The sequence below is a fragment of the Bactrocera oleae genome, chromosome 2, assembly GCF_042242935.1.
Source record: "Bactrocera oleae isolate idBacOlea1 chromosome 2, idBacOlea1, whole genome shotgun sequence".
Lineage (NCBI taxonomy): Eukaryota > Metazoa > Arthropoda > Insecta > Diptera > Tephritidae > Bactrocera > Bactrocera oleae.
The window spans coordinates 89,214,719-89,235,267 of record NC_091536.1 but is presented as its reverse complement, the minus strand read 5'-3'; the positions used below and the strand labels follow the sequence as shown (position 1 = coordinate 89,235,267).

The 20,549-nt window shown below is 34.1% G+C and overlaps 1 protein-coding gene across 3 annotated transcripts in view; it reads left to right on the top strand.

Annotated features, from left to right (window-relative positions):
- LOC118681661 (cadherin-99C-like) overlaps positions 1–20,549 on the top strand; it is a 383,201-nt gene that overhangs the window by 101,810 nt on the left and 260,842 nt on the right. Inside the window, exons 7-8 of one of the 3 annotated variants that reach the window (XM_070105965.1) lie at positions 10,751–11,018; positions 11,150–11,541. The exons of 1 other annotated variant lie outside the window; for it this stretch is intronic. In XM_070105965.1, coding sequence (XP_069962066.1) covers positions 10,751–10,762 — 12 coding nt within the window. In that variant the 3' untranslated portion in view covers positions 10,763–11,018; positions 11,150–11,541. Of the gene's footprint in view, positions 1–10,750; positions 11,019–11,149; positions 11,542–20,549 lie in introns of those variants that run through there. One more of the 3 variants, XM_070105964.1, reaches the window with a different exon arrangement.

Below are 20,549 nucleotides of genomic sequence, written 5' to 3'. Positions count from 1 at the left end.
TATTTAATTCTAAAATTTTACTATACCCATTGCTTGCTCATATGCTGACAATATGACTTTGTGCTTGTAACGGTTGTTTGCGGTTAACAACGGCTGACTATGATCATTTGTACATATATAGGAATAATTAGAATAAACCATTTTACTTCCGCATACCCATTTGTTTGAGCACTCCAGTTTATGGCAGTTGATATTTAAAAGCAATACTAAGCAGTTTGCTAACTCAAGTTAACGGAAATATTTCAATAATAATAGGAAAAATGTTAACTTTGGCTACACTGTAGTTATTATATCTTTCACAGGCGCATTTCTTATAGCCTACTACTAAAATTTTTACCAGTTGATTTTCACTTCTCATGGTATAAGCTTCGTGGCAAACTTAATATACCCTATTCAGGGTATAGATATAACATGTTGTCCTTTATTTACTATTAAAGCAAGAAAGATGATAAAAATAAAAATACGCCCAGTTCACAATGACGCTTTTTAAATTCTTTTACAGTATTCCTTTTTACAATCATCAAGTTCAACGAAGATATCGATTGAAATAAAACTCATTATAAATAGATCTTTTAAATGATAAATCTTATCCGATATGGTTTAAATCAGAATTTATCTTTTAAAGTCTGCTGATACTAAATACGAGGACTTCAGTGCTTCTGGTTGATCTTATATCGAGAATATAAGGCAATCTGTAAGATTACTGAAAATAAGGTTTGATAATGTTGGTTCTATACTCCCTCTGGGCACCAAATACGAGGTGTATTAAAAATAATACGGATATTTTAAGATTAAAATTTGACAAATGTGGAGAGTCAAATAATATAAATTTTATTTAATTATGTTCATATAAATGCCCTAGAAGTACGATAAAATGTTCGACTATATTCACTGCTTACTTTGTAAGTTGTACCCGCTGAGGTTAGACGTGGTTTTATAAGCTTGGCGATTTTCGTTTGTTAAAAAAAATAGATTCGATAAGATTGTTCGTGAAGTTTTGGCCAAAAAATAGTGTGACTATGTCACAGACTCCATATTCGCGAGAGATTGCTTCATGTGACTTTTTCCTATTTCCAAAAATAAAGATAACCTCAATTTTCGACCGGCCGGTTAACTTTGTTCGATCAACGAAGTTAGCAGTACATTTGCAAAATGAATAAAATCGGTCCAAAGCTTGATCAAGAGGTCATTTAATATTTCGAAAGTACTTTAATATTTTCGAAAGTATGCGACCCAACTAGGTCCAGAATAAGTTTATGAGCTCTTAATGCTTAGCTCTTTTCTAATGATTTTATGCAAAATACAAAAATTACCCTAAAACACAGGCATTGGATAAAAATTACTGATATTGCTCGTATACTCCATTCAACCAATCCAAGTTCTGATGCATACTTGCTGAAAAATTGTCTGCACGTTTGTTCTTGTGACATGCCAAACTACAAAAACTGTGCCAAACTAGCACACAAATTTAGCATTGAAAATCGGTAATTCGAGCCACAATAAATTTTACTTTCCGGGCGTATAAACTCACATAACCTATAACAAATTATGTTATTGTCTAAACCGGATCTTATTTCGCACAAGTGACAGCACAATGCTATTCTTTGCCACACTCTTGGCGACACTATGTGTAAATAATTAGAAAATTGGCATTTTTGGATTTGGAAAACAAAATTTACGAAAATTATATGGCTTAAATGTCGAGTATAAAGAAACAAAATGTGTCTGGTGGCGTTACCAGATCTGTAGAAAACAACTGTATGCAAATTTGTGTGCAGTTTTTGGCGATTATTGTAAATGTGTGCAGTATTTTCGATTATCGTACTTCTAGTATTTTTTTGTTGGCTGGAAAAGCTTTCTGGGTGTTAAAAACATTTGCTTTTCTCTTATGGGACGGAAAGCTTTTAATCGAAAACTAGATCTAATGTGTAGAAACATTGCAGTTAATTTTTTATTATCACTTTTTTATATTTTTTTAAAATATTTTTGTTCTAATATTATTACCGGTAGTCACCGTGTTAGCTGTGCTGGCACAACATCTCTTGGCGAGATCGATAATTGGACTTTTTGACTCAATAGGCATAATAAAATAATGCCGAAAATGTATTCCGTTTATAAATGAAGTAAAAAATTTGGCAATTGGATTAGTAGCATGCATTACCATGGTAAAGAATTATAATGAAGCACACACACACAAAAACATATATATCATACATTCATATTTAGACATTGGCATCGACTTGAAGCTTATTTTTTGCATAACTACAATTTCATCTCAGAAAATTTACACAAAGCTTATTTCTCACACAATACATACTTGAAAGCAACAACTTAGAAATATAAAAACATTTTTTCATTATGCAGATAAGCGTTTGAGTTTGACAATACTTGTCAGGTTTAAGCTTTATTTTCTGCGAATGCTAGAATATGTTGAAACAAGTTTCTCGCTCAATTAATATGGTGCTACATGTGCGCGTGTCGAATTGCGAAAATTTGCATGAATATCTGGTCGAACATGTGTATATGGCATAGTAAAATTATAAACTAGATTCTAGACTAGACGGAATTCCGTAATAAAAGTAATAGTAATAGCTTACGCGATTAAATTTTTCGCGAAACTCGAAAATATTAGAATCTCAGATACATTTTTCTTAGAAAAAAATTAAATTCAACATTTTATAGCTACAGCTTTGTATTAGTATTAGTAGATTCTGCTTTCAGCATTCGAGATATTTGGTGTAGAATTAAGATTGCTTGCTTTGCTATTACCGTGAACACCCAGGGCTTTGGACATACACATAAATTTTTGGATCTTAGAACTCACTATCTTTTTCTATTTTGATATCTGGTATACCCAAATAGGCCAGTTTATCTCATTTATGATTAATCTTTAAGTATGGATATGAGTTGTTTAAAATTATTGCGATATCTTTTTCTCTCTATCTCTCTCCCTTCTACCAACCTAATAAAAGGCGCCACAAGCTATAATCTCCTTTCTTGGTTTAAGAGAGAAATATTTAAAAAAATTTGTTCAGAAACACTTTAAATTTTATCGTATTAGAGTATCGTAGATTTGAATTGCGAAAGCATGCAATAGTTCGACTTACATAATAATTCCTACCATAAAACTTTCTACAATACAATAAATACCTGTTTAAGTGAGATAAGCCCCCCTCCCCCCAACACTGCATTCGCTATATACAATTATACAGCCTAATTCAATTCGCTTTTACACTTCGATACGAAATCGTTCAAGCGCGCTACAATTCGTTTCATCAGCGATCCTATAACCGTCAACTATCATCATTTCGTTCGACGTCGATCCCACATGGCTATCTTTATTACATTATTTAAATAAGTGTTAAATTTAGAATGTATTGTAATAAAAAATAAACTAACACTTAGTTCGTATCAGAAAGAAATCTGCTTTATGTATGGATTTGTAAGCCTTTTGGTTTCCTCGCAAAATACAAACAAATTACGCTTCATTAGTGCAAAGACGTGTTGGCCCAGAGGTATAAAAGGTAATTGACCTACCAAATACGCGATGAAAAAATGAAAAAAATGCAAAAACAAAAGATCGCCGGCATGCAAAACACATATACACACATTAGCAACCATGCATCCACATGCCCATTATCCATTTGAACTAAGAAAGCCGAGAGACTTTCGTTGTTTGTTTAAATGATGACATAATTGAAAGCCATTTGAAAATTGTTGGTCATTGTTATTATTTACCAAAGCGCGGAACATCGTAGGTCGAACGTCAAGATCGCAGACGCCGTGAAAAGCCTGAGAAATTGAACAGCGATTGAAGGAACGTGTTGGCTGCTTGGTGTTGCCGTTAATGATTGAGTTACCAACAGTTTCTTTTGCTGCTGATAGTGTGAAGCGCGGGTATGTTGTGAACTTCAACACGTAGCATTACAGCGTGTCCCTGTAAATGTCAAATTTTGCGCAGAAATGGCACAAATAGATATTTTCTACCTTTAATACCCACAAACAGCTCTAACAGCAAAGCGAGGCACAAAAGAAAATGTCAAATTTCAGGTTTGGGTTCTGCATGACAATTCAGCGCGCGAACCAAGTGGGCTGTAGCGTGCCAAATCTCCGATAAACCAATCTGAGACTGTCAATTAGCCAATGGGTGTATGTTCGGATGGGTTTTTGGTTTTCCACCCATAAATATTGACTAGTAGATATCGATATGCATATATGTGTATTTATATTATATTTACAGGTTTATATTAAACAGGTTTGTGCCGCTGTGATGAGTAATCGGCAGCTTTATTCGAGCTAACTGTACTTTATATCTTCCTGTTTGATAGATTGTGGCTTTAATTTACAAGTGTTGCTGATCCTCAAACGAGTTTTTCTTAATATTCCATCAAGTATGCAAAGACGTATACACACTCTCCATTATGAGCAGAGTGTACTTCCCAGTCTTCAAATATTTGTCTAGTGTTTTACAGTAAAATTAGTTGGAATATTCTAAGCTTTCAAATCCATAAGAAAAAAATCATCCAAGCTTTCTGTATGTGGCGCTGTTGTATAGATATTTCAAATGATTGAATGGGGCTGTTATGAACTAAAATTTAAAATTTATTACTACTTTGCATGAAAAAGCTTCACATAAGAATCCATCAGCTTACTTAGATATACGAAAATAAATATTTTCTTTAAGGGAAAAAAGCAAAACAAATTAGACTGGCTGAGTCAAGTATCTTTAATACACAGTTTATTTGCTGCTTCATTCGTAACCGAAAAACTGTTTGGAAATGCAAAAACGAAAAATATTTTTATTTAGCTTTCAATAGGTTTCATAACTGACTAAGTTGCAGCTAAACACTAACACATTAAATATTATTAAAGAACAACTTTAAGCCCTAATTGAGTATCTTTAGAGGAAGGACGATTCGTTCTTACATAAGTGGGCAAAATTCATTATTTCAGTAATAATGTTGTGACTGGACTTCAGATGCCTGGTTTTGGGCTATTTAAGTTTTAAGAGTGGTTTATCAAGCTAATATTTATCATTATCAAGCAAACCTATGTTACTAATCTATATCTAAAATATATTGGAACAACTTTTTAAATCACTCACAGTAATCACATGTCGAAAAAAACGCTTAACCATTTTTTTATGCTTAAAACGGTTTAAAGTAGAATAGATAATGCCACTTGGAGTTTAGCTGCAGTCACGTTAATATTATATTTTATCCGAAGCAATGCTAGATATAATTTGAAGATTAACATAGTTTTAAACATTAACAAATGGCACTATTATCAATTAAATTCTGCATTGATTATAAATTTCTAAGAAAGACCTCATTGTAACTAACGTCTGGAGCTGTTGCCTAGGTATGCACTATTACACTTAAAATGAATAATCCAGCAGTAATGCGTACATTGTTCTCGGTATCAGAAATAAAAAATGTGCTCAAGTATACATATATGTTTGTATTTATCTTGGCGAAAGATTTACAATTCTTTCTTATTGTTTTTGTTTTTTCTCGAAAATAGTTCCTCGCTTTATTTGTTTGTCATGTCTAACAAGTCTACTAGTCATTGTGTCCGCTCTGACCTGTGACTCCAATTTTCATGTTTAACATTTTTTTATTTGATTCACGTGCTGCTGCGGACCATTATAGAACAAACAAACTGACCGATCAAAGTTATTGTAAGGAATCTTTTGTATATGTGAAGAGTATTATAGTTTCGGTCAGCCAAAGTTAACGTTTTTTCGCATGAAATTATTACCGTTGTTGATGATAAGGTGCGGTAGTCGTCGTTAATATTATGTGACTATTGGCTGCTTATTTATTTTGTGCACTACTTTTCATACTTACATTTTTGAAGTATTTTTTGGTGTGCTCATGGACCACACATGCGTTCGTTGAAAGAGCTGCGGCTTATATATTTGTGGAAAAATGTGCAAAATTGTTGCATAAGCTCTTCACATTTTGCAAAAGCCCCAGAAGCAAGTGGCAAGGTGATAAGATCTGCTCCCAAACCTTTTGCGACTTCATTAAACTTAAACAAGTTAAATCTGCTGGGACTACAACAAAAACATTAAACCAAACCCGAAGTAGAGAAATAATTCACTGCCTGCCACACGCCAATTTGCAAGTTGCCAAACGATGCGCCTACAGCATTTGACCGGCAAAATTGCCTACTTGGCGGCCAGTGAGGCAGCTATCTAATATCATAGCCCTGAGAGGCCTCGATGCCGCGACGGCAGCAAAAAGACGCACAGAGTGTCAATAGCTGCCACATTGACGCTTCGTCGCGTTCGCTTGCCCAGCGGGCGCGCAACGGCAATTGACGAGCTGGCACTCATGCTTTTCGCTCTGCTGTGTGGTTGTGTTGCACGGCTACTTGAGTAGTTCACACTAATCAACAGCAGCGCCATCGCCATCATCATCACAACCAAGCAGCAAACACCGGGCACCAGGCAGCCAGCAGTAGTAGCACAACCACACTCCTTCAACGTGGCATTACCACTACCTTCTATGCCACATTGCGGCACTCATCAGGTTTTGCTGTGGGTCATGTAGCAATCATAGCAGTGCAACACACACACAAACGTTTGTTTCACTGTGTGGCACATTTTTGCGCAACATGCCACGCGTACAAAATATGAGTGGAAAATAAGAAAAATTCTTTGCTGATTTCCATAATCCTTCCTTTCCTGACGCTGCTGTTGTGTCTTGAGGCTCCAGCCGCCTGACAGCCGTGGAAGGGTGTACTGTGCAATACATTTAGATTTTCTTAATTTTTTTTTAGTTTTTGCTCGTAAATTTATTTAGCAGATTTTTCTTCTCGTCGCTATTGCCAATAACAACAACAATATATTTATGGCCCAGACATTATTGCTGTTGTTGCACGTGAATACTTCGCTGTATTGTGGTAAAGTGATTTCGACGTCTTCGATTCTTGTTACTGCCTTTGTAGCATCGACTAAGCTTTTCCCTGTAATAATTTTCTTTTTATGTAAAATTATTTGCCGTTTTTGGGATTTTGATATTGAAGTCGTTTGCCTCAAATTGTCTCACTTTGAAATGGGGCAAGACGAGTAACGACATTTGCGCTGAGTTTGCAGGTAAATTAAACGGAATTACTGGCGCAATAATAGCAACCTTACAATAAAGTTGAACCGAATTTTTATATATCTGAAATAAATTTTCTAAAATGGTGAGTTTTAATCGTTCGTTTCAATTATATCTGCGTTTAGTGTAAGTAGCGGAATTGCTAATGTCCAGTATATGCTATTACATTGCTTGAGAGTTCCTTTTGTAGTAAATTCTAATGTCTAGATCAATAATTATAGAATAAACTGGAGGCTGGAGCTGACGAAGTTTTAGCGCGAGCTTCGACCTATTACATATCAGAAAGTGCTTGAAAATATATTGAAAATCAGCTAATAATGGACATAAGTATAACATTTGAAAGTAAAAAAATTTAAAGGAAACAAAAACAACCTCAATTTCTGTTGGAAGTAAGCTTGAATACCCTTTACAGAGAAAAGCTTTTCCATAAAAACCTTGATTTTAATCGATCCGTTTGTATGGCAGCTATATGCTCTAATGAATGAATGAAAATAATTTTTATATATAATAGTTATCCATTTAAGGACTTGGTTTGATGGTTCAATCAGTGTGCATGGTATCTATGTGCTAGAATCAGCTGATAGAACTATCCGTCAGCTGTCGTAATAACATTTTGTGTAAAATATATGTATACGAAGAAGACTTCCCTATTTGCCCCAATACTCAGTTTGATGTTAATAATGAAGCTAGTGAAAAGAGTTGCCATACTGGAACCTAGTTTGTTGTTGGAAGACATGTATAACATAGGTTCACATTGTTTAAAACAAGACCTATATTAAAGAATTCATTAATTTTCAGTGTTTCTAGTACATATAATATTATTTACTTTAAATTTATTCGGAAATTACTCATACCACCCGTAGCACCCAGTATGAAAAGTATAAATTTTCTATAGCTGAAATATGAACTGGATCATTAATAATTTGTATTTTGTACGTATATACCGCTGTGAGTTTTTGTTAGTAGTCATGATATTTATTTATAGTCTCAAGAACTCAAGAAGAACCATCAACCCCAGAAAAAGTTTAAAGAACCCTACACAATATAGTTCCTTAGCAAAAACAACTAAAGGCTGATCACAGATAGACAAATAAACGCTGTTTTAATTAATAGCAAACAGTATAAAGACACAAAAAAATACGTTTTCTAATCTAATCTACCAATTGCTTAAATTAAGGCTTTGAGGAACTGCATCGCACTCAGATATATATATCCAAAGCAATATTAAGAACATGTAAAATTTATTATACTCACAACCCCAATGACCACCATTGTCTGTTCATCCAAATGCTTATTTCTATACCTACTAAACCACGGTATTTATTTCTATATACTTATATGTATATACTTAATTGTATATCTGCATATATGCCAAGCAAATATCAATAATTAATTCATTTTATTATCTACCGACTTTTCTTAATTGATTTCGAAAACTACTGCTGTGCAGCACACATATTTACATTTTTATCCATAGATGTGTATGTAAGAGTATGTATGTATCTGCTTACTACATACTATGCGGCACAAAAATTTTTCACTTCTCTTACTTATTACAACTGTATTTTTTTTTTATTAATTCAAGAAAAGCGCACAAGATCGCTGATACTTAACCTGTATTATTAGAAAATTTACAACTACAGCAACAACAAAATGTATTTGTAAAGAATTTTATTTGCGAAATCGCCGAATAGTGTTTGCCGCCGCATGCAATCAGTGTCGAAAAATCAAGCAGCGATAAAATTCAATAATAAACAATAACCACTGCTACGTCACTATCGGCAAACGGATCTGGCGTTATGCACACCCACTTCCGAGATAGTATTGCCAATTGTTTTCATACACAAAGAGAAATAAATGAGTAATTTATGTGTTTGTATGTCAGCAAGCATGTGTGTGCATTGTGCTCATATCTCCATCGCAAAATTAAGAAATCTGCCTTAAATGGCATGCGAATAGGCGGTGAATATTTTCGACTGCTTGCCACATGTGGTATGCCGCATAAATATTTTTCCCAACAGCTGATGGAAAATGCAAATTTAGTTGGCAAACATATTTAGCAGCTACCTGCCTGCCTTCCAAATTGAAATCGCAACTTTTTGCTACGCACAACATTTTTTCGTACTTTTTTTATTTTTTTCAGCTGCCAATTCATATATGAGATTTGCAAAATTTTGTTAGCGCATAACTGTTTACTTATTAGTTCTTCAGCGCATGTGTTGGCTTGTCGGACAACGTTGTTGTTTAGCGGTAGGCGGATTTTGCGTGTTAATTAGAAAAAGCAAACGTGTCGTGTGCATAAAGATGGAAAATTTGAAAAAATAAATGGAAAAATAATGTTTTGTTGTGGTATAGTTTTTTTTTTTGTTGTGTTGCAATTTAGCTAACAAACAAGTCGTGTGTGTTCATAGTTAGCACTTGTACCGTTTATTGGGTGTTAGTTTTAGAACTGATTTCCGAGACTTATGTTCAAAGCTAATATTTGGCAATTATAATATTATTATATAGAGATAATACCTATATGTTTCATAAATTGCTTGCAGAGCAAATTATTGTTATTTTGTAATTAGCAAAATTTTCATGGACATTTATAAATACTCAAAATCGTTACGGATTTCAAAATATAATTGTGCCAAAAAGAATAATTTATTAATTTAACTTTGGTATATATTTTTTTAATGCTACAGCCGCAGAGGTTTGATAGACAAAGAGCATCCTACTTGATTCACTAGTTCTTAAACCATTATAAAATAAATGGAAAGTATTTAATTATTAATTCATTTTTATTACAACAACGTCAATAGTATTGTTTCGTTTCACTTGTTTATTAAAGCAGTCCACCATAAAACTCTAAAGACTAAAGACACCAACTTGTATGGCAATGAACAAAGAAAGCAACATTACATACGCGAAGATATGTATGTGTCTGCGTGTATGCGTATCATTTTCTAACAGAAAAGGCAATAAATAAGATTAAGAATTTTAAAAAATTAATAGGTAAAAATATATATATATATATATCCTTATATATCAATATCATCCGTCATTTGTCTATTCACTACAAGCTCATTTATTAGAGCTTTCAAAAGCGCAAATAATTTCCGGGTCCATAATGAAGTGTCCCGTCAATTCCACAGAGCCACATTTAGTCACAGCCATAATGGAGCGAAAGCATCAATAAGGTAACACTGACAAATGTGTGTTGGATGGGTTTCAATTGTGTGAAGTGCACGCGCAGATGATGGAATATACGCTCATATACTTATAAACATGATTTAAAAACGTGTGAAGTTATTTTTCACGGAATATGTTCTTTGACTTGCCCTATATATTTATTATTTTTTCAAATTCTGTCTGCAGATAAATTACTATTTGTCAAAGTGAAGGACAATTGTAAATTTAGTAACACACTCAGTGGTAAATTTGAACACTTACTTAACTGTGTTGTTTTTGGGCACTACTGTGATTTAACTTGTTAAAATTGAAAATAATCGGAGTAAAATTTTTCTAATGGCAAAACATTAGGTAAACTACACAATTTTCGTGCTGATTTCTTTTTAAGATTTTTTCTACACATTTATTTTGTTAAGATGCTTGAAAAGCAACTTTAAGATCTTTTTTTTTAATTTATGTATTTACAGTGGAAACACTAAACAATGATAATGGCCTATTAATGAGGGAGATGCCGATTCAGCAGCGGATGGCAGCGGCAACGGTAGTAGAAGCAGCGACATCTACAATGTCGGATGTGAGTATACTATACAAATAACCGAACCAATCAGCACATCGCTAGCGTCCCGTGGTGTTATATGCAGATCGGCACTCTCCTGTTTGCCATTAAGCTCTTCGGGTTCTACAACCTGCGGTAGTACTGTCAATCGAAAAGCCACAGCTATTACAGCGTTGCTGGTAAGTAATCAATGAACAAGTGCGAAAATATAACCAAAATAATTATTATAATGCTACAAACAATTTTATTTTTGTTTTTGTTAGGCCGCAACAAATATTTTTTCAAATTAACATTACAAAATTTTTTTCAGAATCTACATTCTTGGCTTCGGCCCATACGGTTCATCGACCGGTGCCGCTAATTATCTGGGACGCATACTAGCATAAAACGATAGGAAATTATTATTTTTGAGAACCGCATACCCTACCCCTAATCGTTAATACTTGATGACAACGAACTCATATTCTTCGGCGAGGAGGGTATGTCCAGGTATGCTTGGGCAGTGTTGTGTTGCATTTTAGCATTAAGAGGGAAATGGCCAGAAATGAGTTAACGCAGCAGTGAAGGGGAGTTCCTGAAATGTGTTGCAGCTAGTGATCGGCTAACCTGTTTGTAATTTTTTGATTTTAAAGATAAACTGCGACGATTTGTCCTATTATATAGATGAAGGTAAGTACTTTTTTAGATTTTTCACCGCTAAGGTTTAGTTTTTTTTAAACTCTAACAAACTGTTGATATTACCTTTGAATAATATTTAATAAAAATCTTTAAAATTATTTAAATATATATGTTGTTATTATTTGATTTATTGTGGATCTAATTGGGTTTGGAAAAAAATAAGAAAAGGTGAGTTGAAACCAGAGCTAACTTAGCATAAATATTTTTTTCAGTTGAATTACACAATTTTTAATAATGCGACCAAATTAAAAATTTTTGATCTGACAATCGTGAGAATAGAAATTAACGAGATTTGGTTAAATGTTTTATTAAAAAAGAAATACCGCATGCTTTTATTTTGATTTTGATCGGTCAGTTTCAATGCCAGCTATATGCTATAGTGGTCCGATACGTGAGCATATCCTTCGGAAAATCGTACGGGTCCAAAATTTCAGATCGATATCTCATAACTGAGTGATTAGTTCTCGGTTGTACAGATATACAGACGATATAGAGAGAGGGACCATTAGTTTTGTCTTAGAAATATGCGGAAAAAAAAGCGTTGCTTCTCTTTTTTTAAATGCTAACAAGAATGTCTTTTCAATATGTTAAATATCACAGATTATATAATCCAAGTTCAATTTTAAAACAGAACTAAAATAGTATTTAACCACGCTCTACTAAATTTTCAATATGAAAACATGTTCAAAAGACTCCCGGACAGATTGAGTGTTGATGCTTAATGCAAACAATAACAAGAAAAACACTCACAGTTCATTCTACAGTAGTCGATAATGTCTACTTTAGATGTGCGCCCTCTGTGCGGCAGGTGATGCACTCACAAGCGGCATAAGTGTGTATATATTCAATGATAAAATCTGGTTTTCTTCAGTATATGAAGTACCGACTAACGTCCAAAGTCAAGGGTAGTCCGAAATTACTTTAAAGGGTACATTGGGGCTAGGGGAAGGTCTTAAATGATTGTATTACCTTTTGGCACTACTCAAGTATAGGTAGGAAGGTAGGTGGAATGGCTGTCTGACAACGCACATTGTGAAACCACCGGAACTCAGATCGTCTCACTTTATTGTTCGTCAGTACAAAAATTTGTGTAAGCTCCAAAATATCGTCAAAAATTCCTCGACCGATGGTTGCAATTGTTTTCCTATTATTCGATAATACAGAGAGTTACGTTCCGCATTGAAGATGTTTGCTAGTCTCCTCCTCTACTACCTCCTGACAACTTCTACAATAGTCATTATATGGCTTTTCTAGCCTGCTGGCATGCCTGCCAATTAGACAGTGACCTGTTAGTACTCGTCGTAATAACTCTACGAGTAGCCAGCATAAAAAATTCCTAATTTTAAGGTGGTGCCTGTTGTGGCTTGTCCATCTGCTTCGCAGTTACCTGGAATATCAGTATGTCCTGGAAGTCATTGCATTTCTTTCCAAGCCATTTTCTGAAGATAATTTACACACTGAAAGATAAATACCAGATATCAGATACCAGTACATTTGACTACAGTTTCTGATCAGAGTAGAGAAAAATGTCCTATCAAATACCCCACAGAAAGTGTGTCTACTAAGTACTAGTAGAGTAACTACCAATAAAAAGCTGTGCGTGCTGCTATTAATTTAAATGGGTATATGGGAGGTAGGGTTAGTATTATCTGATCAATACGTTAACCTATTTTTGACGATATACTATTAAAAGAAGAAAATGCTCTATGAACTTCATTAAAACATATTGACCAATATATGCCATGTCAAGTAAATCGGAAGGTTGAAAATCTTTATAGTAGTTATATGGCCAGGGGAAGTACTACCATATTTTATCGATTTTTGACACAAGAATAGTTACATTATACAATATATCTTTCATATTTATTGCTTTTTTCTCTAACAGCTCAGACATTGTTCACTGGGGTCCACATAGTCCATCCCTATGCCATGCCCACTTTTTAATATTTTTCAAACCACATATTGCCTCTTCTATTGAAATTCATTGTATCAAATACTACTTTTATATCTTAATTAGCGGCTTAGATATGAAATTTTTAGAATTTCAATTGACGGTGTTTTGTGGGCGGAAAGTTGTCCGCCTTTTTATTGCGTCAAGGAAGACATGTACTAAGTTTTATCGAGATCTCTTAAGTTATCGTTTGTACGGATATACGGACGGTCAGATAGTTATTCGGAATTTCATTTGTTTCGTTATCCTGGTCATTTATACATATATAACTATTTATCCAACCCGAATAGTTTCAGGTATTACAAACAACTAGTAATCAAACCCATAATCCTCGGTGGTAGCATGATGCGAGACTACAGTAAAAGAGCACAACTATAGGTATATCTCATAGTAAACCGTTAGAAATTTCAGGTGTTTGTAATATAAAAGCACGAAATCAAATATTCAAATTCTTAGCAGAAGTTCAAAAATCAAGTCAAGTGACTTTTATGGCTTGTTTTACATTCTAAATTACCACATTCGTTAAGGTTAACATACTATACGACCTTATCAACAACCACCACTTAACCAACGACCAGCCCCCAATAACACCATGAACAGGAATATTCATTTGAGTTAGACGCTGTCATTGGATCCTAGTGAACGCTTTGCATGCAACAACATCACACACACACACGTCTAGGTAGGTTGGAAGAGTTGTAGCTGGAGCCCTTTTCGCATCATCGAGATGAAGTTGTTCAACATTTTAATCAATCCGGCGATTGGCTTCTGTCCCGCCGCGAGAGCCATGGCAGTGATCAGTTCGAAGGCAGTAAAAATTAAAAAAAAAATACATGCACATACATAAAAAGTATTAAAATTAAACTACAGCAACTTGTTAGCTGTTTGAATTTCTCAAAGTAAAGTGACGCTGACAAGATTTCAAGCCGATCAGTAGCCGACACAGGCACATCATGGCATTTCTCTAAATTGCGAGACAGCTTGGATTACTAAAAGTGCATACAAACAACAAAGACAAAAAAAAAATGTTAACTTCGGTTGTTCGAAGCCTTTTACAATTTACAATAATACCATACACAAATACAAAATTCCTTACAAGAACTTGACTCCGATCGCTTAGTTTGTATAGCAGCTATATGTAGTCCGAAATTCCAACGACATTTATATATAATATATATTTTATAGGGTTTCCGATTTCGATGGTAAACTTAATATAACCACGGTGTATATAGGGTATAAAAAGGATAGGAATTGTTTCATAAGCAAATGAGCAGGTGAAAAGAATTGTAGAAATACACACACATATCACCAAGAGATAGCATAAGTCGCCGTCGCTGTTCTTGCTGCCACAAGTTGCAAGGTGCTGGGACTCTCGGAGCTCGTGAATATCATTAAACCTTTATTTTAACGAAATGGCAACATGTTGTGCATTAATTAGACAGCAAGCTGTGAGTGAAAAGGGCAAAACGCAACAAACAAATAAAGAAATAAAAAACAAAAAGCAAGCAAAGTAAAATTTTTGTAGCGCTTGAGCGACAAAAAGCACAGAATAAACATTTGCGAAAACATAAAAATAGAAAAGTTTTAAAATTACCTTTCAAACCATGGGTGGTGCACCGCAGCGCCACCAACGAGCTGCAACTATGTGAAAATAATCAATTCATAGTCGGCGTTGGAGTCGCCTGCGCTTTTGTATCATTCTCTTTTCTTTTACGAGTATGCATATATGTGTGTGTGTGTAGCTTTTGTTTTTGTTTCTGCATTGGGCCATCAACGAGCAAAGAATGTGTTCTTTTCCGGTTATCTGCTACTTGCAATCAAATGCAATTAAACGACATTAATTGGCTATACATACATACAAACATCTGAGTGTACTGCCTCATTTCGACAGTCACTGTATTTCTAGTCACAATTGCTTGCCGATAATTGTTCTTTTTCTGTTTATAATTGTATTTCATATTGGCTTTTTGCGTTGTTTTCCTATTTTGAATCTTGATTAATTATCCAATTCGCAATTGATTGTTCAATTCGTCTACCAGCCGCGCCACAGGAACCAGTTACCCTTTATGTTACAAATTATACTGCGGGATGCTAGTTCTAAACTGCAGATGATTTAGTTTTAGGTGCTAGGACTCAAATGGCGATCTGTTCATACATATATAGTATATATATAGATAGAAGTATTTCAAAGGTTTTTCAGGCTCTGCAACAGTCATCTCGATTAGAGCGAATTAGTCTTTCCTTCAACATAATATGCAATCCTAAACCGTTAAGGCATTTCTTAATGCACAAGTAAAAAATGGTGGCCAGCACACACTTTCCCAAAGTCAGTTACAATCATGCTGGAACATGACCAGAATGATGCTAACATCACGATGTTAAAACAATGTTTCTTTAACTTTTTCGATGTTATCGCCCCTAATAGAGGTGGATAGACTACTCATCTGAGGCAAGTTTAAGATGAATTTCCAACCTTCACTGATTGCTTTATTTGTGACAAAGAAGACTCTTAAAACTCAAACCCTGATTCTGATTTCTCGAAATTCCTATTACTGCAGGTTCTACTTTGCGAGCTTCCACTGCATAGAAACTTAATAGCAAAACATGTTTCGGATCAGCACTGTAGCTTTTGCATTATTGTTTTTAACAAGTGTGTTTGTGTGCAATGAGTTTATTTCATATGCGGTATACTTCGTATGCTTGCTTATATAACATAAATGGAACTCTGCGCTTGTGTTGCTCTATGACTAGTAATTAATTCCTCTTTATTTCAAACACAATTTTCAGTTATATCTAAATGCAGTCAATCCGACTGACGCCGGCACTCTGACGAGATTATGATGGCAATGGAGACAAAGTGACGCCAGTCAATGTAGAGTTGCCACAGCGTTAACGGTGCCGGGGCTCACGTTGTCGCCATGCGAGTGGCCAATGAAACCGGTTCGAGTTGCAGATGAAATTAGCTTCAAGTTGTCTTTTTTGTTTTGTCATAATATTTTTGCGCAATGCGGCGTAAGGCATTGTACTCGTAAGCACATTTTAATAAATTAATCACATGAAATCGGGTTTGTGGCTTAAGTCTTTCATTTGGTGCTTAGCTTGCAAGCAATAGTTTGTTGAAAACTAAATGACCGATCAAAAAATGTTGAAGCTATAAGCTATTGTGATTTGTTACTGAGTCGGAGACTAGAAAATTATTACGCACATAAATATGTGTTTATATGCAGAAAATGTAGGTATTATGGTTGTATTTATTAACTCTGAGAATTAAGTATTCCTTGTTTGGAATTTTATTGCGATTTTCAAATGTGGCTTTTGTGATGATATTTATTTATAAGTTGTGCTTATTTAGTAACTGTGTAAATATATTTATTGATTCTTAATTTTTATGTCGTTCATTGATATTAATTTCTTAAGTACGTATATTTTTAGCTTTACTTCTGAGTTTTTCGCAAACTGGCGGAAATGCGAAAAAGGTTAAATTTTTTACCGAAAAACCAGTAATAAATTATTAACCAAATATTTTCTTTAATAACAAAAACTTAGCATGTTTTAGATAATATTATTGAGAAGCTACAGTTGAAATTTGAAGTGAATACGTAAATTAATTTTGGACTGAGTTCGTTGCCAGTTTTGAAATATGAAGTTTCAAGAAAAACGCTTTTCTGTTCACAGACTCGAACACTCCAACTCAACAGTGGATTGAACAAAAAAAACTTGTTATTTAGTTTTCTTATTATTTAGGTAATTGAATAGCGTTTCTCTGACCTCAATATGTACGTTTAACCAAAACAAAAAATGTTGGTATTTTTAATGTCAAAAACTACCTAACCACTTGAGAAATATAATTGTCAATGGCCCAAGATGATAAACAAACAGTTTCTGACCAGTTAGATACCGACTATGTTGGCAAACAGTGCGAATATAATCAAAATGAAAGACGCAGTCACAATGGTCAAATAATAGAAATGACCTTCGAACACTATATAAGAGCCATACAACTCTCGAACTAATAAAACATATTTTTGGCAATATCATTTATGGTCACAAAAATATGTCAAACATGAGCGATATAACAAAATTTATAAAATTTTAACTATTACTATTTTTTTAATCTATAATATACTTGCACTCTATGTACGCTAATACGCTTGACTTTTTTTTCACGAAGTTAGTTTTACTGTCGTCAACTTACGCTGGCACCTACCGCAGCGAATACATAATATTACAACACCAATTTTCTATGCTATCTTCTCACGCCACGCCCTTTCTCTGCAAAAAAATTTTAAATCACATAATTTCTAATGTTTTCTACAATTTATGTTGAGTAAGAAATAAAATAGTCGTAAAACATGCACCGCATGTTGTAGTAAACTTGTGCAACGTCACAGGGAAGATGCAACAATATGAATCTCTCGAAAAGAGAACTACAATAAATACCCACGTCCATTAGGGTGGTTCAATTATTGCAAGAATAGAGAAAATTATATTGTATATAACAAAGTGTTTTTTTTGTTTATAAAGAAAAAACAGCTTTACAAACAATATTAACATTTTTAAATATTAAATTAAAAGATTAATTAATTATTAATATAGTTCATTTTAATGGCCGCAGTACTCCATTTTATCTTTTGTGTCGTCATTTAAAAGTCAAAAAGCCTAAATTTGGGAATACGAAAATCCAAATAAGTTTCAGAAAATATTTTGAGATAATCGAGTTTCAACTGCGTTTGCGTTATTATGAATCAAAATGTTTCGCAAAGTGACCAGAATCATGTAAATAGATATTACCCGATAAGCTTTTTGCGTCGTAACCAAACAAACACTAACTGTCATAAGGAGACTTCACAAGAACACAAAAGCAGGTTATACCAATCCAACAAAAAAATTTGTATCGCTTCGGTTTGCGGCCAATGGACCAGTTCAAGTCAAACTTGATCTTGAGTTTAAGGGCTTTTGTTGATATACAATTGTCATGTGATCTTAATGAGAAGTTCCAGAACCCCAGAGTTTAGGCGGTTGGAAGAAATTTTCCTTATTGACAAATTTTCTGTTTGTGAGTAGAGTCAATAAAGTTGAGTGTGTCAATAATTTTGAGCTGATCAATAAACTCGGGTTTGTGGCACATTGAAAACATAGTCTTATATTTTATAATAATTAGTTAAACAATGTTTTGATTAAAATTTCGATTACTGAATATGTCGGTTAGGAACAATGAATTTTATACTTTAAAATACTTATCAATCAGTGACACCACCCTAATACTACATGACTACATTTACTAATAGTGCTGTGTGTTATGCAATTACTACATGTTGTCGTAAAAATATTTCCGTAATTTTTCATGTCATTACTCAGCATATGTGTGTCATTGTTGTAATCTTTGGTACTAAGAACACTAATTTGAGGTTATGATTGCGTTGTTGCCGAACCAAAGGCTAAATATGGTAGTTAAATAAAAAATTAAAGAATATTATGTATTTGAGTAGCTAAGAAGGAAGCGAGTTTCTTTGTCCCATAATTTTTTTCATTTCGCTTCAGTGTGTGGTTTATCAAATGTGATGTTTACTGCTTCAACTCTAAATTTTCAAACGTTGATTTTGAAATAAAAAATTAACAATAAGTAAAAATTAGCCTTTTCTATGAAAAATATTATTTTCTCCCGTTTTTCTCTTTCTCACAAAACAACACTATTTAACGCTCAAAGATAAAAAGGTATTAACCCAGCAATTCTCAGTAATCTTTCTCCCAACTGCATTCGGAGTCTCACTTGTGGGTGCACTTTAAATAATCAGCTTGCAATAAGTGAGAGCAATTCACTCCACCGACGCAAATACCCACACATATACACACACACATAAATATCACAGCTCCTAGCGAAAAGGTTAACCGCTAGCATTGTAATACTATCAATCAAACTTATTCGAAAATGATTTTGTCACATAAATTTATTGACAGAAAAACACTTTGCGGCTACCAAACCCGGCCACGCCACGGACCAGCCATGCGCATGCGCATGCTTGCATGTGTATTTGTGTGTGCCTGTGTGTCGTTGTAAAAATATACAGTAGCAAATATGGCGATCGGGGAGCAGTTTAGTTGCGACTATCAGCTGTGGCAAATAGCTAAGGGTAAGCCACATAGTGTAACAACAACAACAACAAAGCCGCATTGAGATTTGGACAACTTAAGCGTAAATATCCTTTTATGGCATTCGGTTGTGCGGTCGGACGGCGAGTAGTGGGTGTGTACACACAGCACATACGTGTATTTGTTGTTGTTGCAAGTGTGGAGCTGGTGCAATGCTTTGGCAATTCTTTTAACAATTTGGCAGATAAATCTTTCTTTCGGCGAATTTGATATGCCCACCGAAAGCGGACTCTAACGACAGTTGAATTGATGTTTATTACACGGAAATTATTGACTTTCAAAGTAAGATACTGCCAATGCGGTCGATAAAATTACTTACGACAAATTATCACACAAATTATTCAAGCAGCGGCTTTTGCTTGAGCTTTGAAATTTTTGGAGAAATATATATGTAGGCATATGAATTATTGACGGTACCCTAAAGAGAGTTTAAATACGGAACTGTGTTTTTATGGAAAACAAATGCGTATCTATCATTTTGATAAATATAAAAAATTTTTAGAGAAAAGATGCAGATACCTATAACTTTTTTCAACAGTAGCGAACTTGGACTTTGCCAGCTACTTCAACTAAGCGCTTTATTTGATTGGCTTCAACCCTTCCATTTAGGGTTACTTATGTAAGAACTTTTTTTCATTGAATTCTAAATATAAAAAATATTAATTTTTTTTTAATAAAAGCGCATCCAAAACAAAACTAAAATTTAAATTTAGTGCACATTTTCAATAAGATTTAAATTTTAATTTCGGACCTTACATATCATTAATATTAGATTAATATGTGTGCAAAAGTGCGATATGGCACTAGCTGTTCTGCAATTCTGTTGTACACAAAGTTCCTATGTGTGCTGAGATAATATTTTATATAAAATTTTAAACACGATTTTCTCAAAACTACTGAGAACTGACTTGATATTTGGTCCTTACTGTTC